Source organism: Bombyx mori, chromosome 13, assembly GCF_030269925.1.
Source record: "Bombyx mori chromosome 13, ASM3026992v2".
Taxonomy (NCBI): Eukaryota; Metazoa; Arthropoda; class Insecta; order Lepidoptera; family Bombycidae; genus Bombyx; species Bombyx mori.
In genome coordinates, this window is record NC_085119.1 from 6,632,301 (window position 1) to 6,659,974 (window position 27,674).

General features: G+C 35.8%; 2 protein-coding genes across 4 annotated transcripts; one reads left to right on the forward strand and one right to left on the reverse strand.

Annotated features, from left to right (window-relative positions):
• Positions 1–69: 69 nt before the first annotated feature.
• On the forward strand, positions 70–9,993 carry LOC101738306 (putative leucine-rich repeat-containing protein DDB_G0290503). Its single transcript, XM_021349149.3, has 19 exons — positions 70–271; positions 469–584; positions 669–788; positions 1,597–1,674; positions 1,754–1,804; positions 1,886–1,967; positions 2,061–2,164; positions 2,917–3,103; positions 3,712–3,842; positions 4,259–4,389; positions 4,712–4,862; positions 4,972–5,154; positions 5,971–6,086; positions 6,170–6,417; positions 6,487–6,611; positions 6,887–6,996; positions 7,764–7,872; positions 7,948–8,187; positions 9,118–9,993. Exons 1-19 carry the CDS (start codon positions 229–231, stop codon positions 9,829–9,831), a joined length of 3,039 nt encoding a protein of 1,012 aa, XP_021204824.1. The 5' UTR covers positions 70–228; the 3' UTR covers positions 9,832–9,993.
• LOC101738444 (cingulin) lies at positions 9,916–26,331 on the reverse strand. 3 transcript variants are annotated; one of them, XM_004927870.5, is made up of 19 exons: positions 26,170–26,331; positions 21,852–21,937; positions 21,246–21,305; positions 19,953–20,070; positions 19,189–19,295; positions 18,325–18,505; positions 17,762–17,910; positions 16,536–16,657; positions 15,827–15,980; positions 14,900–15,082; positions 14,164–14,279; positions 13,980–14,088; positions 13,251–13,401; positions 13,015–13,154; positions 11,832–11,950; positions 11,371–11,488; positions 10,959–11,165; positions 10,360–10,602; positions 9,916–10,073 (listed from the first exon to the last, which is right to left on the reverse strand). In XM_004927870.5, the coding sequence occupies exons 1-19, from the start codon at positions 26,201–26,203 to the stop codon at positions 10,035–10,037; spliced, it is 2,436 nt and encodes an 811-aa protein (XP_004927927.2). In that variant the 5' UTR covers positions 26,204–26,331; the 3' UTR covers positions 9,916–10,034. The 3 variants fall into 3 exon arrangements, with proteins under 3 accessions (XP_004927927.2, XP_021204827.2, XP_021204825.2); XM_021349152.3 differs by having other exon boundaries at positions 13,992–14,088; positions 14,864–15,082; XM_021349150.3 differs by having other exon boundaries at positions 14,864–15,082.
• Between the last annotated feature and the right edge of the window lie 1,343 nt (positions 26,332–27,674).

A 27,674-nucleotide genomic window follows, 5' to 3' on the forward strand; every position in this document is an offset into this window, starting at 1 on the left:
TTCTTTAAATTTCGTATTGAATTCTTCTTTTTTGGATATTTTTGGTGTGTCTACAAAGAAATAAAAATGATATAAAACCATCAAATTTGTTTTGACACAAACGACGCATGTTGAAATTGTTCCTTTTATATTAAGGATCCTGAAATTCTAGTTTTAGCATGTTTTATTTATTCAAAAAAAACTGCTCGTAGTTATAAATTTTAGTAAATACATAATGCGATTATTTCGATGATTATGTCACTCATTGTATCTGATGAACCAAAAATAGAAGGTGATAAAAATTTCTTAAAATTCATTAAAAAACGTACTCGAATTAAATAAAAATGCATCATAGTGCCATTATTCTTAATCGATTCCGTGCTAAAAAATTAAAATCTTTGAATAGTTTGAAAATATACATTAGTAAAATGTAATTGAAATTATTTAATTACTGAACAATGTGTACGACCAGTCACCATTTCTTTTCAGAAATTATCACGGCTGCAAGACAACAGACAACCAAATGTAAAATCCCATTAATATCCACATCTGGAAATCAAAGAACGAAGCCTATGAATAACATTGAAAATACGATCGTGACTAATGTATCGTTGTTGTTTTAATCGATTTTTTTCCTTAGCATCGAGGATTTTGGATCTATTTTTAATTGAATGTAATTCTAATTTTAGTCTCGTCCTCGATTAACTAATCGAACAAGAGATCAGGGCATGGTTCCTGGAAGGACACTACATACTATTCCCATGCTAAGAATACGACCAGAGCGTGAAAAATTATTGCCAGCACTAAAGGTAAGCCTTGTTCCGAAATTTTATATTTCTATTCTATTACTCGTATATGTAAAAAATAATATTTGCTTATTTTGTTTGTTTGTTCGTTCTGTTGTATGTGTTCACATTTCATTTGCCTAATTGAATTCAAATTGTACAATTCTTAGTAGTGCGCTTCAAGATTCAAAATCGTTTAACAGCTTTTGTACAATAATTAGCTCGGGAGTCGTTAGTAGCTTCATTCGCGAAGCAGCTACTCTTAAGTTGTTAGGTCTCCTTTGGAGACGCGGAGCTAGCTGTTGGCAAATCCCACCCCTCCTGGCTCAGCCCTTGCTCGCCCACCTGCTCTGGTAAAACTGGAAAGGCCTCCGGGCTACAAGTAATCTCTCAAACATAAAAAAAAACATTTAGGTGCTACAGTGGTAGATACAATCATTTATATGCCCGGACTGAGCGAAATGACTCCAAATTATTCTACTTTGTTAACAACGGAACGCGATATAAAATTAGCGATTAATATATTCCCACAATGTCTCCAACAGTAGGTATATTTCGTTTTACCATTGTCCTTGCAAAGGTGACGCTTTACCATTAAATGAAAACGTGGAAATTTTACGCAAATTACCAACGTAACATCGATGGATTGAACTTCCTTTGACCACAAGCTATTATTCCAACCCTATCGACTGCGACTATGGAAAGAAAACCGTTACACAAACGGATCCGTCTATTTTCATTTCCTTTTTTTTTTCTACTTACCAGATCTGGTGTTGTCCTTAAAATTTTCAAAACAATTATTAATTACCCGGTGTATTCTCTCAATCCTCAGAGACCTTCTACGATACCTAAGCGGGTGACGAACGAAAATAAATCAGGACGTTCGGTTATAACTGTTCCAGTTCCTCAGGTTTTTATATTTTTTTATAAAATTATTGATTTCTCTTTTAAATATTTAAAACCGTTCTCAATTTTCATTCTGACTACAGAGGAATTCTTCAAAATCAAATCCATTAAGATTCCTTGGACTCCCGACACAGGTGACATTTAATTTACTATTTTAAATTCTGAGAGATCCGTTTTCGTATCCCGAAAACTTTTCATATACTGTCCACTTTTAGAATAACATAATGAAGCAAGAAGAACTTGAAATTCAACAAAACCAAACTGACGGATGCTTGTATGAAGATTTAAACGAACAAGGTATTTGCGTTTTACATTTTACAAGTAAATGATAATAACATATCATCAATTTAGAATTGTATGTATAATGTAATAAATTATTTCGATTTGCAGAATCAATAACATCTGAAAGCCACAAAATCACTAAACTTAAAACTGTTTGGCAAGAAAAAATGGTGACTTTTGAAAAATCAAAAAAAGAACTTGAAGATCGTCAGGTGTGTCTTGTTCCATTGTTATTGAATAAACTTCTTGTGGCTTTAATGTGGAAATTTAAAAGAAAATCAAATTTTTGTAAAGGCCATATTCGTTTCTATGTTTTTTAAGAACTGTAATCTTATATTTCAATGAGAGCAACGAAATTCATTGTAAATGTCTAGCGATATTTAGCTACATAAACAAAGAAACAGACAAACTATATATTTTATTATTACTAACACGCTTTTCTTAACGTTGGCCTGTAACACTGTAACGGATTCTTTCAAAATATATAAAATAACTTTCAAAAACTTCAAGACTATCTTAACAAAAAATACTAACAAAAAAATTTAATAACCAATAGCAAAATAATAATTTTAATACTTTTGGTTTGATTAATGTCTGTTGTTTTTAGTTATTTTTTTAAACTATGCGATGCGGCAGGATTCCCGACACCTAACTTCAGACCATTGTGTACTGGTTGACTTGTTGACTTTTTGTGAATCCCCTGGGGCCAGAAGTACCGCCTCGCTTATTTATTCTACTAGAACTCATGTATTCCAGTTTAAATAGCACCTCAGTATCAAAGTGGTTATGATGTCTATGTCTAATAACTAGTGTAAAAATATACGGTGGCGATGTACGAATTACAAAAAAAAATATGTAATTTCAAACAATAATAATTTAAATATTTTTTTACATTAGGATAACGCGTGCGAAATAATACGATTTTCTTTTAACTACAACAAAATGTTTTGTTACCATTTCACAGAACCAAGTAATGGAATTGTACGCATCTTTGCGAAATACTCACCGTAAGATGAAATTATTAGGTCAGAAGGTTAATTTACCGTCAGCCGAAGAGCTACATATCATGAACGTTGCCAAATTAAGTCCAGAACAATTGTTACAGCTGTGCGCTGGAGGCGAGCCCAAGGCACTAGAGCACAGTACGCTAGGTATATTGTCTATTTTGACACTTAAAACAATCTAATGTACATTATATTTTTTACTGTCTGTTAATTCTTACCTTTTTTTTTATTGCTGAGAGGGGTGGACGAGCTCACAGCCCACCTGAGGTTAAGTGGTTACTGGAGCCCATAGACATCTACAACGTAAATGCGCCACCCATCTCGAGATATAAGTTCTAAGGTCTCAGTATAGTTACAACGGCTACCCCACCCTTCGAACCGAAACGCATTACTGCTTCACGGCGGAAATAGGCGGGGTGGTGGTACCTACCCGTGCGGACTCCCAAGAGGTCCTACCACCAGTGATTACGCAAATTATAATTTTGCGGGTTTGATTTTTATTACACGATGTTATTCCTTCACCGTGGAAGTCAATCGTGAACATTCGTTGAGTACGTATTTCATTAGAAAAATTGGTACCCGCCTGCGGAATTTGAACACCGGTGCATCGCTACACACGAATGCACCGGACGTCTTATCCTTTAGGCCACAACGACTACCGAATTTAACTTTTTTTTTTTTTTTTTAATTAAACTTGTTTATAAACTTTATACAGAATCTCTGAAAGTTTTACTGTTACGATGATGTTGTTTCAGATAACAAAGTAACATTTGATGTGAATAAATTACTTAATATACCCAACAGTCTGGTTGATAAATGTGAAGAAACATTGTTTAAAAGAAAAGAGATTATTAATTGGTTCGAATCTCTGATGTCACAGGAAAAGGTTACTGTTTTTAGCTCATCATCAATACATATAACGTAATCAAACAATAGGATCCAATTTGTCTGTAAATTGAAGAAAAGTAATAAAAACAGAAAAGGGCTAACTACAGTAAAAAGTGAATAATAGAATATACAAACGATTTTAGAATTACTTTCCCCGTTTACTTATATGTTCGATCATATCTCGGAAGCTTCGGTACGGATTTTCGTGTAGCTTTCATTAGTAGTCGTAGATTAAAGAAGAATGTATATAGGCGATCTGTTTTTTCACAGCTAAAGACATCGCGACAAAAAGTGTATACCTATCACGCGGGCCGAAAGCTTTACAAGCCTATGCCTAAGCCTATGACTATGCCTTGCTTACAAACAAAATTATTATTTAAAATAAATTTTTAATTTAACACTTTATCATCTTAGGGAATAAGTACGAAGACTCTTACCATGAAAATTAAAGAATTTAATGCAGAAAATGATTTGTTAAAATCTTCTTTGGACCAGCTAAGAACAGAGTTTTTAAAAGAAATAAACGACATCATCGATTGTTTAAGGTATTTTGAAGCTTTCATTATGATTTACACATTCGTGAATTTGGGAGTAATACGTTATATCCTCTCTAGGGCACATAGGTTGGAACATTAACGCTCTAAAATCAACGGTCCTAAACCTGGTCTTTCTCTTGAGCATTTAATTATTTTAGACCATATACCTACCAAATTTTTCAAGTTTCTTTTATCTAACTTCACTAAATAATGAAATGTATGCAACAACCAATCTTGTTTTAAATAAGATTCCTTTCTACATCAATAAATATCTTTCCAAATTCTACATGTGAATTTTGAGTTTGATTTTACTAACTACTTACGTATTTAGAAAAAACGCTAACGAAACAATGGCCCTTCAATTACGAACGAAGGAATTGTCATGTGCTCTATCTGACTTGAACACTCAAAACGCAGAAATGAGGAAACAAATACATAGCGGCGATCATCATAGACCGTATGCTAATAGAAACAAAATTGAGGTATAAATTTATAAATACTTACATTATAAAAACTTGTAAAATTGCTTTATATTTATTATTCGGAAATACACATAGAACGTGAAACAATATTTGTATCTAATTTTGGTAGGAACTAGAGAAAGAATTGAAAGAGGAGAAATATAAGAAATCGATTATGAAGGACCGCTTATCTAGAGCTGAACATCAGTTAAAAACAAATGTGGAACGTGTCGTTCAATTAGAAGCGGCTCTAGAACAAGCTCGTTCTGAGTCTTGGAGTCTCGAACGTACGGTTCAACAGCAACATCAGCAGGTAGAGTCTTCAGTCATTAAGCATGTTTGAGGTAAGAGAGAAAGGGAATAACTCATTGGCAACTGTGACATGTCCTTCTCCAAACGAGGCTTGTGGAGAGTATTAAGCGGTAGGCAGCGGCTTGGCTCTGCGCCTGGCATTGCTGAAGTCCATGGGCGACGCTAACCACTCAACACCAGGTCGACCGTAAAAACTGTTATTATTGTCGGCAGACTAATGGTCTGAATTTTGTTGATCGCAACTCGTAAATGTCGCTACCAAATACGATTCTATGAAGACGCATATGTTAATTTTGATTTAATATATCAAATGGCTAGGGCGGTAATACTTTTTTGTTGCATAAGATTAGCACACAAGCTCATGATCGAACAGTTGTTTAACTTGCACCCTCTAATGTCGCTACGTAAATGCCAGTCATGAAACGCGAATCGAAATTCTTCACAGTATTGTATCGCATCTATTCTGCTTAATTAAGAACGCACAAATGCTTTGCGTCAGAAATTGATATTTTGATTGTACCAAACTAATCCGTACCTACCTACCACCCGGTTCTACCACCCGTAAAACCAGGAAGATTTATTAGAATAAGGGCGAAGGACAAGAATAATTTTGGAATTAAATAATAATGTAATATGAGGATAGGACGCTGATTCTATGCATGTTTTAAGGGCATTACGAAGCCTTATCCCTTAATCTTAGATCTTATACTAATATGTAGGACTTTTCAGTAGTGTATGTCTTATTTAAGAAGGTCACGATGGTCTTGGCCTATTAACATCTCCATGTGTTGATTAACTTAATTGGATAATGTTTCAGAATCAGAAGCTGCAAGAAGACTTTGATCAAGAATTGAACAAGCTAACGCAATCCATTAAGGATAACACCACACATTTGGAAGATATAGCTCTAGCACGAGAGAAATTACAATCAGAGTAAGATCTGCTACTAGCATTCACTTTTAAAATTTTAAGTCAAACAAAACAAATCTAGTCAGTTAACGTATTCCCATTATTAGGAAAGAAGAAGTAGAAAAACGTCTTGAAGAATTGTCAGCGTCGTATAACAAATCTATAAAAGACATGAAGCATGAAATGAATCTGAACATCGCAAAACTTATAGAAATTGAGAAAAAATACAATGATTCAATTGAAGAGAAAAAGACTTTGCAAGAAAATATCGATGATTTGCGCACTGATCTTCTTGAGTCTGAATTGCGTGTTAAAGATTTAGTCAGAGAATTAGACGAAAAGGAATCCATTTTAGGTAAAGACTTGTTTTAGTTGATTTTATTGACTTCTATTATATTATGTACCGTTTTTATGTCAAATACAGAAACTAAACAGTGTGTCCAGAAAGAGTTAGAATCAACCAAAACTGATCTGGAGCATCGAAAAACAGAAATAGAAGAATACAAACGCCTTCTTTTTGAAAAAGGTGAAGAAATTGACGAATTAAAGGTACGTTTCTTATAAAAAATTCCAATACTTAATCTGACCGAACTTACTGCGAGCAAAATCCCGAAAGTAATCATCAAAAACTTTTTTTTTGGCCGAACCTCATACTAGGTCCTCGTGCATATGTGGGACTGGTCCACAGATTTGCGACCTGGTGTCTCAAGAATGGTCGAATTTACGTTAATAATATCCATAGCCTAAGAAAAATACTAATAGACGAGCTTAACAATGAGCTCATCTATATACAAATGCAATAGCAAAAATATAATTTGTTACAGTCGAAACTTAGCACAGAAAAAGCGATAAAAGATATTTTAGAAAAAAAGGACGAACTGCTTGCAGAACAAAAAGAAAAACAACAAGAGCTAAAAGAAAAATTAAAAGAAAGGTCAGTTCATTATAGCAATAAGTAAATACACAAAGAAGACAATTGTTCACATAATATACAGGACAAAACAATCTAAAGCATTAACATGTAATTTTGTTTAATGTGCAACGTACAATTTTTTCTGTTCATCGGATGTAAGGCAAATCGTATTTGATCAGTAGTTATACGAGAATAATTAATAAATCACTATCTAGTTACCAAAAATCAGGTGACGAGTGGTGGCGATGACTCGTGTGTTGCTATTTTTTTATAACCTTGATGGATTGACGAGCTCACGGCCCACCTGGTGATAAGTGGTAACCACAGACCATAGACATCTGCAACGTAAATGCCGCCACCCACCTCGAGACGTGAGTTTTAGGGTCTCAGTTTTAACAGTACAGTGACTGCCCCACCCATTCAACCGAAAAGCATTACTGCCTCACGGCAGAAATAGACGTGGTAGTGGTACCTATCCGTGCGGACTCATAAGAGGTCCTACCACCAGTCATTACGCAAATTATAATTGTGTGGGTTTAATTTTTATTACATGATGTTATTCCTTCATCGTGGAAGTCAATCATGAACAATTGTTAAGTAGGTACGTAGTTCATTAGAAAAATTGGTACCCGCCTCCAAGATTCTAACACCGTTGTTGCATCGCTCGACACAAATGCACCGGGCGTCTTATTCTATATGCCACGACGACTACAAAGCCCACCCTTGCTTGGAGGGATACAGTAATATATTTAGGGAAATAAATATATTGATTACTATAATTTTTTTAGGGAATCTCAAATGAAATCATACTACGAAGAGCTAATGAACCTCAAAAATCAAATAACTCAGTTGCGGGAATTTGGTGCATTTGATAATTTAAATGATGTTGGTAACATGGTGAGTCTGGTTGTGTCGGAAACAAAAAAAAATCCAATGGCATGAAACTTTCTATGGTATTCATTTGTATTACAGATTAATCAACAGAGAGACAAGTTGTTTGAGCTAACTAAACGGCAAGAAGAATACGACGAAAAGCTGCAGACAAAAGAAAACGAAATTAAAAGGCTTGTAGAAAGCATGACTGAACAAGAACACGTATTGAATAAAAAAGAGAAAGAAATCAAAATGCTAAATGAAAAGGAAGAAGAACATATGAACATAATAAATCTTCTCCATAACAAGCTAGAATTGAGAAATGAGGCTGATATTGATGTAATTATTACGTTAGCTAAGTATAAAAAGTCGTTAACTTTGGTCTTAGAAAAAATGTCAATCTCCAATAGGGTGTTGAAATGTAGTTTGCTCGGAGTGGTGACACAGAGTCGCACTTTGAGGAAAAATATGAGTGGTCTGTTTCCAGCGGGGACTACTATAATCTATTCGATATTTATTGAAAGTCTGGCCTTGGTCCGAGGTTCTTATTGATGATATAATATTTATTTTTAGCTTAAGTAAACATGATTCAGTTACATAACTAATAAATAGGTATAAGATTGAGCACGTATCACTGTTTTGAGCTTTACAAAACTAACTAGAAAATTAATTGATATTTTGCTTAATCGCTTTTACTCATAATTGGCGATATGCCTTTTTTTTTTGGTCAGGAGGAAATCGCCGGACTCCCACCCTCCACTGGGTATGGCGGGCGGGGTATGTCGGAGTCGAACCAACTAAAACCTCCTGTCGCTCAACAACGAGCATTCAAACCTCGCATGAGACAGAACTCATGAAAAGGCAAAGTTGGGAGAGTGAAGCGTTTAGTGCGGAGCACATCTCTCCCATCACCCTCCCTCTCGGGACGCTGGACTGGCGGTCGTCGGCGCCACGACCACCAGCCCTCTCGGTCCGTAGGCTATCCGAAGCCCGCCTAGATGGCGCCGGTTAGAATGGGTTATCCTACGGAATACCCCGCTGGGTCAAAACCAGCGTGGGTCGAGGATAGTCGGCCTTCCATCACCCGGATGCTCTTACGTAAAACGCGTACAGAGCAGCTTGCGCGAGGCTTGGGCGAGGTCCGCCTCCTTGGCCCCCTGGCGATATGCCTACCAAATTAACGTACACGGTTGATATTTTGGTATAAAATATTTATTTTTTCTGCCAACTACAACAATTAACGACAGAATTGCTCTTTTTACATTTTAGCATCGTCATCAACTAATAGAAAAATCGGCCGAAATAAATACTTTGATAAATAGTGTTGAGTCAAGAAAAAATCATATAATAGAACTTGAAAATATTATTTTGGCTCAAGAAGAACAAATAAGGAAAGCATCATTGCGCAGAAAAAAGGATCAAGAAAAAATTAATATGTTTGAGAAGAGGATTGCCGAATTAGAATCACGCCAAACAGAAATGAATTTTAACAATCAGGAAACCCCAGAGAATTTGGATAATTTGATTAAAATTCTTGAAGATGAACTAGACACTCCATTTGGTACTAATGTTGAAGTGAATTCAAAACTAGGTGTAAATCATTTTACAACACAATCGAAAAACTACAAAAAAAATAAAAGCAATCGTCAAACATCGACCGACTTAGAAAAAAATGATTTTGCGCCCGTAAAAATTGTTATGGGCAGTTCCAATAAAAACACTCGTAGGCCAAACGGGATTGAGTATTTTAAAGGGGACCATTTTCTTTTGAAGAAGGCTATACGAAGTACTAACAATCGCGAATGGATCGGACCTAATGACGCTAGTGTTTGTTCTACTTCTACGACCGCAACGATGAATACATCATTAAAAGGCCTACCTTACTCGACGAAAGAAAACTTGCCAATAAATCATCTAACGTCACGGCCATGTACCGATGAGATAAGAAGTAAGATGCTTAAATTTGCTGGACACAGAATATAGTTTTAAAACTATATTCTGTGTCCATTTATGTGTATTATGTCCATTTATTAATAAAACTTCGAACAGCAATCGTAAATAAAAAAGTTTTGTTTATAAGATTTTTATTTTTAAGAAATTGTAAAGTTGACATGATATTTCATTAAATGTGGCTTGTACAATAAACACCTGTTTCACTAGTACTTCCTTTATAAACACTTGTTTCACTAGTACTTCCTTTGCTTATTTCCAAAAAAATCTGAATCCTGAAATCACACAATCTATGGCAGTCGTCGACAATCCTCGGCCACACAACTTTAACGCGATTTATGTTTAATTATCTTGCCTACCACCTGTCTATGGTACGCAGACGTGCACAGGCTGCCTAATGTTGAGACATGAAATTTAATTCTTTTTTAAATCAAAATATTGATTATTCTACCCTTTAAAATAACGGGTACTCTGCAATCTATCCCAAAGCTGTAACTGTTCTTTTTAGGTTCAATATTTGAGCTTAGAATCCGTACTGTAAACACAAAAAGTTATCAATACCAAACTTGGGTTCCCGCACATCACAACAGAATTTGCCGATGTGGAATGGTTCGCTCGTAATAATTCTCTTTCGAGTATAGCCTTGCGTCGCTCAAGCTGCGTCCGAACAAGCCCTTCTCTCTCCAACTGCAAACTTTGAGCAAGTACCGCACTCTCTAGTCTTAGTACCCGAGCTCTCTCAGCCCGTAAAGCTGTCCACGTGTCTGCCGCTGTTGCACATACGGACGTCAACGATCGGGACATCTGTTAAAATTGAATATATCAGTTTTATAAAAGCACTAGCTTTTGCCCCCGACTCCGTCCGCGTGGAATAGTTACTTTGGCATAACGGTAAATTTTACCCCCACTTAATTTACCTAAAAAGTGAAAATGTTTTGAAACATTCCTTATCGGTGCTCCACTTGTATTGAGCTTACCGTGATGTTATATAACTTATAGCTTTCCTCAATAAATGAGCTATCTAACACTGAAAGAATTTTTCAAATCGGACCAGTAGTTCCTGAGATTAGCGCATTCAAACAAACAAAATCTTCAGCTTTATAATATTAGTATAGATTTTTTCGCGAGGAGTTAGAACATTTTTGTGTTAAATTAAACACCTCTGCGTGTGCGATATCTTCGAAGGGCGGTGGGTCTATTCGTCCGTCCAGTAATGCGGCGAGATCTTTCCGCGCCCGCACCATGCGAGCGAATAGATCAGCAGCTCTCTCATGACGTTCAAGCATCAATGCTCGAGAAGCTGCAGCAGTAATTAACGCTGTCCTCTCTCTAGATAACGTTTCGACTTGCAAATGTAAATCCAATATCTGTAAGCAAATATCTGTAAATACTGTTATACTTTTATCACTAAGCTAGTCAAAACCGCCCCGCTTTGCTGGCCGATCTTTGATTTGTATTTGAACCGATCACTACCAAACTTCACGGGATCAACCGCTAACCAACCTAATTAATGATTGATTCCTGGAAACTATGTAGAATAAAATATATTTTCGTGCTGAAAACACTACCTACCTCTGTTTGTAATTCCGGATATGATACGTCTTTAGAGTAACAGTCATAATTTCTCAATCGTTTCACTTCAAGACGTAAAGCTGCCAGTTGATTTTCATATTGTGTCATAGTCTGCTCCCTAAAAAGAGTTTACATTAACACTGATTATGGCAAATTAACCACCGAATATTATTCAGCATTGTAAAACTTTAGTTTTTATTTATTTATTGCTTAGATGGGTGGACGAGCTCGCAGCCCACCTGGTGTTAAGTGGTTACTGGAGCCCATAAACATCTACAACGTAAAATGCGCCACCCACCTTGAGATATAAATTCTAAGGTCTCAGTATAGTTACAACGGCTGCCCCACCCTTCAAGCCGAAACACATTACTGCTTCACGGCAGAAATAGGCAGGGCGGTGGTACCTACCCATGCGGACTCACAAGAGGTCCTACCACCAGTAAATATAACTAATAACTAACATTGATTTCTCATTTTCTCGTTGCTCATCAATAGTTTGCTGCAGCTTAACAATCTTTTGTTCTCGATCAAGCAACTCTGTCGCCATTTTATCTTGAAAACTCTCAGTTCCTTCGCCTTGCTATAAATAAGCGCACAGTTGAAATCTCGTCCTGAGGACCAATTTTTTTTCTCCTACCTACGCCGAAAGTTCGGTTTTCCTCCCGCTGTACAGGGAAGAAAGTGTAACTTTTCCTCCCTGGGTACTGACAAGTGCGCATGCGCGTTAGTGTCTACGTCTCCTCTCACGCAATTAAAATTCTCCGCCATTGTTATGCTCGGGTAATTTGCAATATTTTTTATTTTTATTTTTGTTTAGTGTAAAAGTGATATAAACAAAAGGCAGTAAAATTTAATAGCGAAGTATTAAACAAAGATGAGTTTATCAGACAGTTCTTATTTAATTAGTAGTAGTTTATTTAAAATTTATTTAAATTTATTTATTAAATTATTCGAAGTCGTCGTGGCCTAAAGGATAAGACGTCCGGTGCATTCGTATCGAGCGATGCAACGGTGTTCGAATCTCGCTGGCGGGTACCAATTTTTCTAATGAAATACGTTCTCAACAAATGTTCACGATTGACTTCCACGGTGAAGGAATAACATCGTGCAGTGAAAATCAAACCCGCAAAAATTATAATTTGCGTAATTACTGGTGGTAGGACCTCTTGTGAGTCCGCACGGGTAGGTACCACCGCCCCGCCTATTTCTGCCGTGAAGCAGTAATGCGTTTCGGTTTGAAGGGTGGGGCAGCCGTTGTGACTATACTGAGACCTTAGAACTATATCTCAAGGTGTGTGGCGCATTTACGTTGTAGATGTCTATGGGCTCCAGTAACCACTTAACACCAGGTGGGCTGTGAGCTCGTCCACACACCTAAGCAATAAAAAAAAAAAATAAAAAAAAATAAAAAATTAAAAAACAGTTCATTTGTTTTTTTACGCGTATGGGGAGACTCCGCTCGGTACTCCATTAACTTTCGGCCTGGTAGGAGAAAAAATAGTATGTGCACCGCGGGAAAAAAGTAGGACATCTCATCCCGCGTATTTGCCATTTTGCAATTTTACATTGCGGGAGGAAATTTCGTACTTTTCTCCCTTGGTGCACAATGTAATATTTAATCTTCGACTAAAAGTTGCATGTTACCGCTATTCTGGACAGTGAATTCAAAAAACTATCTTTCTCGGCGCGACTCTGACGTAACTCCTCTTCAGACCGAAGCAACGCTCCTCGAGTCATTTGCAGCTCTTTCCAAATTTCAGTCTCTCTGTCCGTAGGTTCGTTTTCTACACAAAGATAATAAATAAATTCGGCACATTCAGCATCAATCAGCATAACTACCATACATAATTATTTCTAGAAAAGTAATAAAATAAAGTTACCTTTACACGGAACGTACTCCAGGCAACGCCGACGCTCCATATCCACTAGTCTGATCGATCGATCACGAAAAGATTGTAACTGACTTTCCAACTCTTTCACTTTCCCTTCAAGTTCAACAACCTTGGACTCGGCTACTGCTTTACTCTTCTCCTAAATGAGATGACTAATGAATATATTATAATGATAATGATAACAAGATTGATAAATCTAAAAAATATGAAGTTAAAGTAGCTGATGTTATTAAAGATCTAATTATCTATATATGAATACGTGAAGCAAAAACTTTATACCCCTTTTTACGAATATTACGCCGACGGAGGAGTATGAAATTTGTCACACTTATAGAGAATATAGAGAAGGAGTGCAGAATGTTAATATTTTTTTAAATTATGCATAAAAAATACATTAAATCAATAAAAAAAACACTACGCACACTACCATGTATTTGACGCACATACATGCATACTATTTGTTTATTGTCAAACTTTTATTATTGCTTATAGTCTGTGGTCAAATCGAGAATAGATAAAATATTGTTTGTCTTTATTAATATTGTCTAAAGTGTAGTCTTGGCGAAATCTGTGATTATAGAAGTATAATAGTATTTGACAATATAACCATAACAGTGTACAAACTTATAATTTCAATTAATTATAGTCGAATTTCGACTACCGTGGGGCCACTAGTAAGTATAGATCTGTGAAATATTTGAAACATCAAAGTGGCACCTGTTCTGCTACCTTCGCCTGAAGGAACTCGGTGCGAGCCTTCTGTTCTGACACACGTGACTGTGCGACTTGTTCCGCCGTTTCTGCTTGCTCGCGTAGTTCTTTAACCCTACAGAGCTCAAAATTACTAAGTATTTGTGGGACACAATACTAGCATATCATTTTCGAATCATAGTCGAAATACCTAAGCTCAAGGGCATCTCGCTGTCGCGACAAAGTCTCTATTGTAATTTCGCCGGTTTTTGAGACTTCGAGGAGCTTTTTTGATCTGGCATCGTAACTGTTCTCGCGATGACGATACTGCAGAAGAAATCCCAATAAAGGAATAAAAAAGTATTATTTTTCAACAATTTATTGATTTGTCTTGCTACAACACTGTCTGTGAAGATACGACACGAGAGCTGTTTGAAAATCAGTGTGGGTATTTCAGACACAGCATTAGTAACAACGCAGTGTATTCGAGTATATGTTTCTATCTTGTAACCAACACAAATATCTGTTTCAAGGGGAATTGAGTAACTCGGTATTAACGAAGGAAGTCATCGTCAAAGGCCTTAATCCGAAGGATCCCACTGGTATTCCTTCTTGCGTTTCGAGCTTTAACTAACATTATAATTATTTTTGTCTGACAATCGTGAAAGGACAACAAATAAAGTGAGTCAGTCAAAAATAATATTTTTAACATCTTGAATGAATTGGCTTATACTTGATGACATTCGTGAACACAAATCATTTTCTAATTTACTTGACATACATCTTTCGATCAAGTCAAATTCTATCGTTAAGACTCCCAAAATGGCAATCGAGAAACTACATAAACGCATCAATTTTGTAAAATCGATCCGTGACCGTCGTCGGATCGTAATGTAGTGTCACAACTTCACTGTCGCATGTGAACGTTCGATTGCGAGTCTGTTTACGAGTTGCTCGAGGTCTTTGTGCTTCTTCTTGGCGATTTCGAATTCAGCCTTGGTATCTTTGAGCTGCCTCTCCAAGGTCGCGATGCGGGCGCGCGCTACACGCAGCATGCTCTCCGCTGATGCCACTACCTCCTTCAGTGCTTCGCGCGCCGCTCGCTCTTTTGACAGTTCCTCGTTCAGTACCTATTTTAAACAAACGAACCTGAAAAATTATAAATTACTAGCTGACCCGGCCAACTTCGTAGTGCCTCAATCGATAAATAAAAGACCTAAACTTTTATATAAAATAAACTTAAAGCAAACAAAAGTAATCGGTCCGACGGGGGACACATCAAAGGAAAAACAAAATTGCTATTTTTATTTAATTCCGTGCATTTTTATATTTATCTACCTTATAAACCTTCTCTGGACTTCCACAAATAATTCAAGACCAAAATTAGCCAAATTGGTTCAGCCGTTCTGGAGTTTTAGCGAGACTAACGAACAGCAATTCATTTTTATATATAGAGACTAGCTGTACCCGTCCGCTTCGCTGAGCATTTAAAATTAACATTATCATTTCTCACCCCCACAAAGATTCTCATCATTAACGCCCCCGCAACTGGTGTAGGGAGTCCAACACTAATATAATTATTAGCCTATCCATTAAGTACATATATTTTCTATATGGATAACAAGTTTCAAGTCAATTGGATGCACAGTCCAATAGTTATAACGGAACATCCGTAAAAACCACTGTAGTTTTATATATTAGTATAGATTTTGACGTCTCTCTATGATCTTGAAATTAAATCTTTCTATATGCGCATAGACTTATTTCGGTGCACTTAAAACCAAAACTATCGTAAACGCAGCTTTCACCTTAAGGAAAGCATTTAGTTCCTCAAGAAAACCATTTTGAAATTAAACGAACCAAACCCCTCTGACCTGATAATTATAGGAACCAGACTGGACTGGATGACAAGGCGGTTCTTCGTTTTCTTTTTTAGAAGTTTCATCAACCTTGTGTTGAAGTATTGAATTTTCTTTTTGCAATCGTTCTATTTTCTTTATCATAGTGTCGCGATCCAACCACGGTATTCTATTTATGAAACATATTTTTAGTAGTGGTAGTTAAATGATGATATAATGCCGTTGGATCATATCGGATCAATTATATAAGGGATAAATTAAATGGAGACTGGTTATAGACCGCTATATTTTAATATTATCTGAAAGTCATACGTAACGTGTGTGTATAAATGCACATAATTTGCAGGCTACTAACAATCAATGTTTTTAAAATATAATACAATTATTCTAAATGGAGTGAGGGATATCTTTACGACTGCTTTTAAATTTCAAACTGCTTGCTACGTTTACCAGCGAGAGCAAATCTTTTTTTAATAAAAAGGTTTTTTTTTATGGAGGTGATGTCCTTATAACACGAAATCAAATATATTATAGAATGCTATACATAGCAATAAGAATACTAAGTACTTCAGAAATATTTGTTTTTTTACAAAAGAGTTTTATTAAAAAGAAGTTTTGAACCAACGTTAATAATGTCGAAAAAACATTTAGCTACTTCGTGGTAATATAAATATTTTTATTGATTATTATATGCCACGTTATACTAAATACAGTGAATATTTACTTGGCTATTTCCAGAGAAAAGTTAATTTTAGCTTTTAAATTTTCAGCAATCCCGGCAACCATTCGATGTAATCTCTCGGTGTCATTGTCGAATTCCGTATTTCTGGTTTTCCATTCCAAATTCTGTGCAACATATTCATTAAGTAATTTAATTTATTCAAAACTCTAATGAAATAACGGAGGAAGGGATTTTAATTTTAATTACATACTGTTACTTTCGAAATGAAATTCAACTAAATAAATTAATATGCTCTTATTTGCTTTCAATTTTATCTACCTTATTCAATTTGAATAATATTTTGATACAGTTTTCATAAATAAGAATGGTTAAGAATGAGCTACATCAGTTGGAATTATTAAATTTCGAGCTATTGGTTATGTTTACATACGTTGACAGGTTTAAATTAGCTAATTTACGATCTGAATAACACACTGACAAATTGTTTGTATTGGCATTGAAGCTAGACGAACATACAGCCCATCTGATGTTGAGTTGTAACCTTTACTTAATGGTCTGAGCAGTATTAGAAGCACAGTCAAGCCGCTGCTTACTCCTGAGTACACTCCGCTGATCTCTTTTCAAAAAAGGTATGTCATAGCGCTCAGAGAGCAGCGCGAAAAAAAAATCCTAAACCGGACGTTACGTGGAAATATAGTAAGAAACGTACGGAATGAACGCAGTAGTTCTAAGTAGTATGGATGGAATTTATTAGGGCGGCATACCCGATCCGGTGGACCGAATGGTAAACCAGTCAACGTCGCCCTAAGCACGTCATTACGGATCTATTAACGGTGCTTTTAGGTACCTCAAGCACCGGTCACCATCCTCGCCGAACCCGTCGCTTACGACGAAGGGCTCGACGAGTAAATTAACCTATAGACACAGCCCACAGAGTTTCTCGCCGGATCTTCTCAGTGGGTCGCGATTCCGATCCGGTGGAAGATCCTACGAAGTACTGTTCTTGTTAGGGCCAGTGTTAAAAACACTCCCGGTTTGCGGCCCGTGAACTCACCTACTAGTTCGGTGAATCTACAATAACCTCTCGAGGTTACTGGAATAGGTAGAAAAAAAAACAAAAAACATTAGAGCGGCAGGCGGTGCGAAGATAAAAACGAAATAACCGAAGATCCCTCGTATACTCAACAGATTTTCAAAACGATGACAAAAGGATTATCAAAACCCTATTTACCATTTATTACTTTTAAAATCAACCTTCAAAAAGTTACCGTCGAAAACGTAGCACGATCACTTCGATGTTTCCCTCGGAGGAAGTTCAATAGCTCCAAACGTCTCGCCATCAGTTCCGCACCCATCCCTAAAACTTCTTCTGGTATCGGGTTCAACTGAGCCATGAGTTGTTGTAGCACATGCGTACCTAATTGAAATAGGGTAAAATATAGTTGAATTTAAGTTATATCTCAAGGTGGGTGGGGCATTTACGTCGTAGATGTCTATGAGCTCCAGTAACCACCTTTCAAAACCTCTATTCTTCATTTTCGCATTCGCACGTGTTTCTGTACGTCACGGCGGCATTATCCCTCGAAGTTAGAACGACAGTCAGTTAATAATTTTTCTAAACCTTCAAGTAGGTATCAGACGCTTAGAAGATCTCTCAAACACCAGGTGAACTGTGAGCTCGCCCACCCAAGTAAGCAATAAAAAAAAATTATGCACGACGAAATCACCATTCAGAAATGAATCGCAATTTATTTATTGCAATACTTCGAAAATAACGCGCTCCATATCTAAAGCCTTGTAATAGAAATGATAAGGCTTATTATTTTGGTACCGAATACGCCGTTTATCTCAGAGTTCATCGGCATTTCGAGGTCGTCTCTGACGAGCAGCAGCAGATCATGCGCTGGCCACCCGCTCACCGACAGCACGCGGACTTCACCCAGCGTCTCCGCGGCGACACCAGCGCGACTCTCCATATCCCGCAGGATCGCGTAGTGCTCCAACAGAGAGTTCTAAAGAAGATGTACTAAATTCAACCGAAATCTGACTTGGAGAATTATTCAAAGCATAGAGAGGTGTGTAATCGGTGAGACATTTAATGTAGCTTTGAAAAATTGTTGTATCTATTTATTCAATAACCCTAACTCAAATATAAAATTCTAAAATACGTACTACATAAAACTGCCAGTAATCTGGTGGCAGGACCTCTTGTGAGCCCGCGCGGGTAGGTACCACCACCCCGCCTATTTCCGCCGTGAAGCAGTAATGCGCTTCGGTTTGAAGGGTGGGGGAGCCGTTGTAACTATACTTAAGACCTTAGAACTTATATCTCAAAGTGGGTGGCACATTTACGTTGTAGATGTCTATGGGCTCCAGTAATCACTTAACACCAGGTGGGCTCTGAGCTCGTCCACCCATATAAGCAATAAAAAAATAATAAAAAAGGTAGCTTTGAAAAATTGTTGTATCTATTTATTCAATAACCCTAACTCAAATATAATACGTACTACATAAAACTGCCAGTAATCAAAATTATCTTTAAAATTTAAAAGCTTTACATGACCGAAATGTGTTAAATTATTCGTATCACGAAATAATTTGTTGATTAATACAAAATATTTTCTATAATAATTAACGTTTATAGCTATAGTTAAGTAACGTATAAGTAAAAAAAAAACTGCAATATACAACTCACTTGCTGCGCTATTAAATTTTTTCGCATTTTGATAAATTCTCTTTTTTTAGTTGCGAGGGTTCTCATTATTTTCGACAGTACACATTGCGGCATCACCACTTCTTTATCTGCAAAATCTCAAAACTTGATTAAGTGACTACCTTCCTAAGCTATAAAAAATATATACATAAATTGCTAAATTATAATAAATAATATTTTTACTCTATATACTTGGACAAACTCGTGGCCTATAGTATTCAGTGGTTATCGATGTCCATACATAAAACGTGGAATGGAAGACTTCATATTTTTTCATGAAGGCTACCAAACTCTTGAAAGCGGAACGCATGAGTACTTAGTTACAAAAAGATACAGAGCAGTCGATCATAGCAATGCAAGCCAATGCAAGATAAGATAACAAACAGATGTAAGATATTAATTACGCCTTAATTAATAAATTAAAACCATCATTATCGATTTGTAATGCAATACACACCACAATTAGTTTTAGAAAATATATTACAAAGCCGGCATCGGAAGCACAGGTAAACACTCTATTAAAAAAAAAAACTAACTCAATATCGAGAGCTAAATTCAATATAAGCTCGAATGTTTAGATAAATTTTGATAATAAACAAATACAGTGTTGTTTATTTATCGAACCAATAAATGCAGTGAGTACTTTATTTTTAATATGCTAGTCGATTTTTTTATATTTCTATATTTTTGTTTTTATTAAATGAAAATGTGTTCTATTTTTTCGATTATAAAATTCTCTTATAGACCTGCTTGCAGATGCTCCAACGAATAATTATCGAGAGGACGAGCAGCTTCTGGTGCAGAGACGCTGCCTTGAGTGAACGGTCGTTCCAAAACCTCCGGAGTAAATCTTTTCCTAGTAGGCTGTAAAACATAATTTCAACAAAAAAGGCACATAATAAGGGTCGTTTCTTTTGCTTTTTGCTTTTGCTTAGCGTTAAATATCTTAAGCCTATAAACAACATAACTTATAATTATGTCGATAGGAGCAATGAGGTCAATATTTCAGGTCCAACAGCTACCCCTCACCATCGAATCAGAAGGAACAGAGGCGATTTTGCCTATGTGGTGCACGGGATGGGCGCAGCGGTGTTAGGAGGCACTGGCCTCGGCATTTTCAATAAATCTATTACATTTCTAACAAATGTAATCTATTGCATTATGACGGCGCTTATTAGATTCTTACTTACTAGGCGCTAGGGTAATGATTGAACGCGGCCGGTAGATGGGCTAGAGACGTTTTTTAGAACAATTGACTGTTAATAGCTAGCGCGCCATTAATAGCTAGGATGGAGGCTGAACCTATCCGCGCTGGGCTATGATACATTCGACAAATATACACTTTTTTTAAATTAGTTAGAGCAAACCCTTCATTGTGGATGTCAGTCGTGAGCATGTATTAAGTACGTATTTTCGTTAGTACGTAGAACGAACATATTGGTATTGAACACTTTTTTCTTTTTTTATTCCTACCTATGCTGATAGCCTTAAGAGGCTATATCAGCGTTACTCTAGCGTGTAGGTGAGCTCTCGGGGCTCAAACTAGAGGTGTTGCTAACACTAGCCCTAGCCAAAGCAGTGCTTCGCAGAATCTACCACTGAATCGGAAACGCGACCCACTGAGAACATCCGGCGAGAAACTCAGTGCACTGTATCTATGGGTTAATTTACTTACCGAGCCCTTCGTCCCAAGCGACGAATTCGGCGAGGACGGTCACCGATGCTTGTGGTACCTAAAAGCACCGTTAATGGATCGGGAGGATCCGTAATGACGTGTTTAGGGCGACGTTGACTGTTTACCATTCGATCCACAGGATCGGGTATGTAATTTAGATACGAGTATTTCAGATACGTTCAGAGATGACAGATACCTTATTTAAAGAATACCTAAAACATATTTTTGTATTTACTTTTTAATATTTAATTTCCATACTTTTCTTATCATATTACAGTTTGCGATAGTTAGATTCCTTACACCAGTTATGGTATTATAACCATTATTACAGCCAAGCCGATACAATATATTAGCTTGAACTTACACTTAGCGGTGATAAGCTTTGACATCTTCTTTGATCAGGTTTTTTTCCAAGAACCGGATTCTACAAAAACATTAAAAAACGTAATTATCATACCATTCATCTTTAGGTACAATTAAGTTCATTCATGTTGATACTAGCATAATCTTAAAATTATAATCATACTTTACGAAAACAATCTGATAGTTATTTTTCAATCGACTTAAAACAAACGTAACTTTATTAACCTGTGAATCATGATGCTTGCAACAGCGAAAGTGAAAATTGTGGTAAGAGCCCGTTAAATAGCCATATATATAAATAAAACTCTGCTAATACAGTTTTTTTTTTATTTGAAGAGACGGGTCGTACAAGTAATTAAACTTACTATTGCAGTTTAATCTCGTATTAATCGGCCGTGACTAGGTAGGCGAAAACTGTATTCGTAACGTCGGCAACAACAAAACGAAAATAATCCGAGATTAAGCCGTGAAAGTAGTATTTAATTATCGATAAATTAATGAGTAATTAGAAATACGTCATTGTATTCTCAATCGAATCAATGTGGTCATTTTTCAGAGCAGCTATTCGTAATTTCGAGACATAACTAGACGAATTTAAGAGTCTTACCCGTGGTCTGACAGCGGGGCTCGCAGACTGTGCCCGCTTAGCGATAGGGAGTCGCTGCACACGTTTCTGTGGTGCATTCTCCTTATCTAACACAAATAACGTAACGAGTTATCTAAAGTAAATGTTTTCTCTACATATCATCAACATGATAGTCTAATACCGAACGACCGGTATCAATCGTTAAATTAGACCAATTTTTTTTTCTACCTATTCTAGTAAGCTCGAGGGGTTTTTTTTTAATGCTTAGATCGGTGGACGAGCTCACAGCCCACCTGGTGTTAAGTGGTTACTGGAGCCCATAGACATCTACAACGTAAACCACCCACTCACCTTGAGATATAAAGTTCTAAGGTCTCAGTATAGTTACAACGGCTGCCCCACCCTTCAAACCGAAACGCATTACTGCTTCACGGCAGAAATAGGTAGGGTGGTGGTACCTATCCGTGCGGACTCACAAGAGGTCCTACCACCAGTAAAAAGTTATTCTAGGTTCACCGAGCTAGTAGGTGAGCTCACGGGGCTCAAAACGGGAGTGTTGTTAACATTGCCCCTAGCAAGAGCAGTGCTTCGCAGAATCTACCATCGAATCGGAAACGCGACCCACTGAGAAGATTCAGCGAGAAATTCAGTAGGCAAAGACCAAAAGTAAAGCTAGCATATAAACCACGTTTCTGTTCAAATAGTTCCCATCAGATACACGGAAAGCCACTTGGCGAACAAACCGAAATGTTGACAGTAATTTTCAAAGATAAATTTACTCTCCAAAAGAATTCATGTTAAGCAATGAATGTTAACAAAAACATATATCCTTAATTTTATTTCTAACAATGGTAACAGTAATTAATGGTTCAATTATAATTTTTCAGTATAATTTCGGAAAACTTTGTTTTATTGGTAATTTGACAACTATAATAATATGGGAAATAATGGTTTTTTTGTTTTGACACCGAATGGCATCCTAGTAGTTGCAGAAGTTGAATCTGGTGAATGGCCGGCTGCTTGAAATGTCAACGACACCAACTGGATAGATAGATAAATTGAAGTGCCTAACAATATTCAGTGTTTTGTCTACCACGGGTCGTACTTTACAGAGAATCGAGAAATGTTGTGAAATCAATTAAAGTGAGTATTAATTTCATTTTTTCTTTATAGTCGTACACTCTTGACAGAGTGGTCGTGGTCATGCATCAGTCGTACACTCTTGTCAGAGTGGTCGTGGTCATGCATAAGTCGAATCCTCGCTCTCGCTCTCGCGATACGACGCCATGTGGGACGATGTTTCGCAGAGTTAGAGCAATCATTTATATTGTAGCGAGTCACCCTTTATATGAGGTCGGTCCATCGTGTTGGAGATCGTCCGCGAGATCTATTGCCCTCGATTTTCCCTTGCACCACCAACCACTCAATGGTGTCCTGATTACGAGTGATATGCCCAAAAACTTGAAGATTAATTTCATTACATTAATTATTAAAATTAGGCAAGCTGTTAGCCAAGACTAATAACAACGCAAACGAATTCAACATGGGCCGTTGTAATGTACATCCAAATGTAAGATTTGAACATGAACCCATAAAGCCTTCCATTCCAATCCATTAAAATTAAAAATATATATATATATATTTATCACATTTAAAATACATACATACATATCATACACTTAGATTACAACGAGTTTCAGGTAATAAAGAGGACAAATAAGCAAACCGCTTAGTGCATTTTACCTACAAAGTACACAACATTTACATATTCACAATAAACCTAAAGAAAAATAAATTCAATGTTAAGATAAATAGCAAATAAATATGGATGACGCACTTCGAAATGGGTAGTTTAAACAAACGCTTGTTTTCGTCCGTTTGTATGATTTGTAAGGCTCATTCATATAGCTATGTATAAGCCACACATAAACATTAAGCAGATATATGGATTACAGTAATATGCGTTAATTAAAATTGTTGTTTATAGCATTATTAGTGAAACGAACACTCGGCCCGATCCACCCTTTTACTATGATTTCGTACAAAGATCTCCTTATTTACTTTAGTCTTATATCAGTCTCCTGTTTAATTATATTTATACCATAGATGTTGATTTCTTGTGTCATATATACGAGTATTTCAGAGATTGATTGTAATCAAACTTAACTCCGAGAAAAAAAAAACTACGAAAATTCACAGCGTTGAACAGTTTCAGGTATTAATATAAACTTTATTTTCAGCAACTAGTAACGGTCGTGGCTTGTTTGCATTATTTTGGAATAAAGCCAAAGAGCGAAGCACGAAACAAAAGCCTGGGACTCTTTTTTTATGAAAGCTTACTTTCGCATAAACAATTCGGTTTGACTTATCAAGGCCTACAAACAATTTGCTGGACTATTGAAAATTTCAAACTCAATCGGCTGAACGTTCCGCGAATGGAAGAACTAACAATGAAATCCAGTATCAGGCTTAGTTGCGATTATCGCAAAATATTACATGGAAAACACCCATTTATTAAAAACTAGCGACCCGCCCTCGCTTCGCTTCGGAAACTGTAATTTATTATTGGTTTCTCCACTATTTAATGGATGTTATTATAATATAAACCTTTCTCTTCAATCACTCTATCTATTAAAAAAAAACCGCATCAAAATCCGTTGCGTAGTTTTAAAGATTTAAGCATACATAGAGACAGACAGATATAGGGACAGAGCGACTTTGTTTTATACTATGTAGTGATATCATACATATCGTAAATATCGAACAAATTAAAAATATAACTAAAAGAGTACAAACAAAATTCTAACCGCTGGCACACACTAGTGGTAACTTAAATTACTCTGTAATATAATTTTATGTAATATGTTTGTACAATGTTTTTTACTGTATATTAAAATATCTTACATAAACTATATTATCTCATTCTAAGTGTACTACAAGTACTATGTTGTTATGAGAAATAATTATTATTTAAACCTAAAGTAATCTTAACTATACAATATTCAAACTTGTATTAGCTACACTTATTCGTGAACAAAAATAAGTTTTAGTTTAGTTTCATATTTCCGGTACACCTCATCGTAGTTATATAAACAATACTTCGTAGCTTAGTCTATTCATGAAATTATAAACACAGTGATATTCATTGAAATAATACTATAATTTTATGCAACTGAATAAGAGACCAGATACCCGACCTGAACAAGCAACATTACTCAATCCGTTTTGATGTGAAATAGAACCTAAATACTGTAATCCTTATTTGGTATCAATCTTCAATTTAAATTGTACAGACACGCTTTTATTACTTTTTTAAAAGTGCCATATATACCACGTCTCCGGTAGGCAGCGTTAAAACAATAAACGTCCCAAGTATTATTTAAGGTTGTGCAAACAATTGAATTTTAAAACTCTATAGGTACCAAGAAATAAATACCTAACATTTACAAGTTAGAATTTACATTCAAATCGAACCATAAGGATGTGGGATATGCTCGAATAAATTAAGGCTAGCAAGCAGATAAAATGATCATGAATCGGTGCTTTGGCATCAGATAACGTTTGAACGAAATATGCTTCTAACTCTTTTGTCCGTAGATCTTGTAGGTTGTATGATGCTAAGTTCTCTAATGCTGACATCTTTTGCTTGTCACTTGTAGCATATAGAAAAGCTATTTTCAAATATTTATAAGGTGATTCAGCCCGATAAGTATTATAGTTTTATAGTGTAAGTTGATGTATTAAATAATATGTGCGTATTTTGTTGCTTTTGTTTTTTTGTAATTTAAATTTCTAAATTTCTCTTCTTGTTCACTGTCTACTTATATGTGATTTTGATTGTGGAAACATATTTGGTTATTGTTTTAGCTATATTTTTTAAAAATATTATATGTTTGTACTGTACTGTTTGTTTCCCAAATAAATAAATAAATAATTTATTTCTGGAAGTAATTCTGCTAGACTAAATTAAAGTGATCGAAAGAAAAAATAGCTTTAAATGAAGACACCTTACGTTAGACATGTCGAATTCAATCGTAATAATATCTATGCCGAATTCAATGGTAAATAGCGTTAATATCTATACTAATAAATAAATCTACAGTGCTTTTTACGGATGTTCCGTTATAACTACTGAACCATGCATCCGATTCACTTGAAACTTGGTATCCATGTAGAAAATACATGTACTTAATGTATAGGCTAATATTTATATGAGTGTTGGACTCCCTAATAATAATGATAATAAATAATAATGTTAATTTTAAATGCCCAGCGATGCGGGCGAATGCGACTAGTTTAAAATAAAACGATTTAATTAATAAATAAAAACTATATATACCTATAATAGGCAGAGGCGCCATAGTTTTCATCATTTTTGGGCTCGAATTCTTTACGTATTTTTTTTTCCTTTTTTTACTTTGCTAAATATATTCAGTTGTACAATTCCTTTACTTGTTGATTTTTTGTTTTGTCATAGTAAGTTTGATCGTGACATTGACACAGGATTTTGCTGTAATGATTTCTTCTCTTTGAAGAAGTATTATAGCTTTAAAGTCTATTGAGGTTATATTTAAATACAACCTGAGATCGAAATTACCAGTTTGCAAATGTATGATATATTCATACACGATTCTGGACAATGCAATCGATAACGGATTATAAAATCTCAAAGCTTCAAAACACATGCGAAATCGAAAGTTACAAGTGTGTTTTGTCAAATAATAACAACAATAATTAGAAATTTACTGTGATAACAGAACTACCTAAATATCAATTAATCCAACTGATTATTGGACTATTGCCTTAGATTAGGCTGTAGATAATCTTTATTGCTTTGTTTGCGGCCCCAAACACGGTAAGTTATCGGCTTAAAAGATTATTCGAACTATTTCATAGAATGTTAACATTCAGACACGAGACAAAATATTATCAATATAATTTTTATTTTTTGTTGTGAAATGCACAAGATTAATTTCACGTATATTTGAGAGCCAAATCTGAAACTAAGAGGAGTCGTTTGTATGCGAATGTAGCATCGGGACTTATTGAATAAAAAATAAAACTGCGTCGTGCAATGGAACAACGGTATACCTATCAGTCGTGACCTTGTTCTTCTCGAGTTAAAGCAATAATGAGTGAGTAGTTTCGTTAAAAAAAGACACAAAGTAAACTCAAGCCGAACTAAATTTCTTTTTTGTATTTTTATATTTTTCCGGTTGTTCCTGTTTGTGTATAAATATATCATATAAAGTAATAAAATAATTCTCATCGATCCTCGGAGAAGCATGTCGGTGTTTTCCGAGCGCTATGACATGTCCTTCTTCAAACGAGGCTTGCGGAGAGTTCTTTATAGTAGGCAGCGGCTTGGCTCTGCCCCTGGCATTGCTGACGTCCATGAGCGACGGTGACCACTTACCATCAGGTGGGCCGTATGCTCGTCTGCCTACAAAGGCAATAAAAACAAAGAAAAAAAAACCATAGGTACTCTTTATTTGATGTAACACAGACGTCTTGAAATTACTGAAAATTAAATTTAAATATTATACCGGTACAAGCTTAATTAGCTTAAAATTGTGTTAAATACATAACCATCATTTTTATTATTTAGTTTTTCGCAGATTAGTTATTATAAAGACTTACGTACCTATCTTATGAGAGTTTTAGCAAAAACTACATAGTATAAAACAAAGTCGCTTTCTCTGTCCCTATATCCCTATGTATGCTTAAATCTTTAAAACTACGCAACGGATTTTGATCGCGTTTCTTTAATAGATAGAGTGATTGAAGAGGAAGGTTTATATGTATAATAACATCCATTAAATAGTGGAGAAATCAATAATAAAT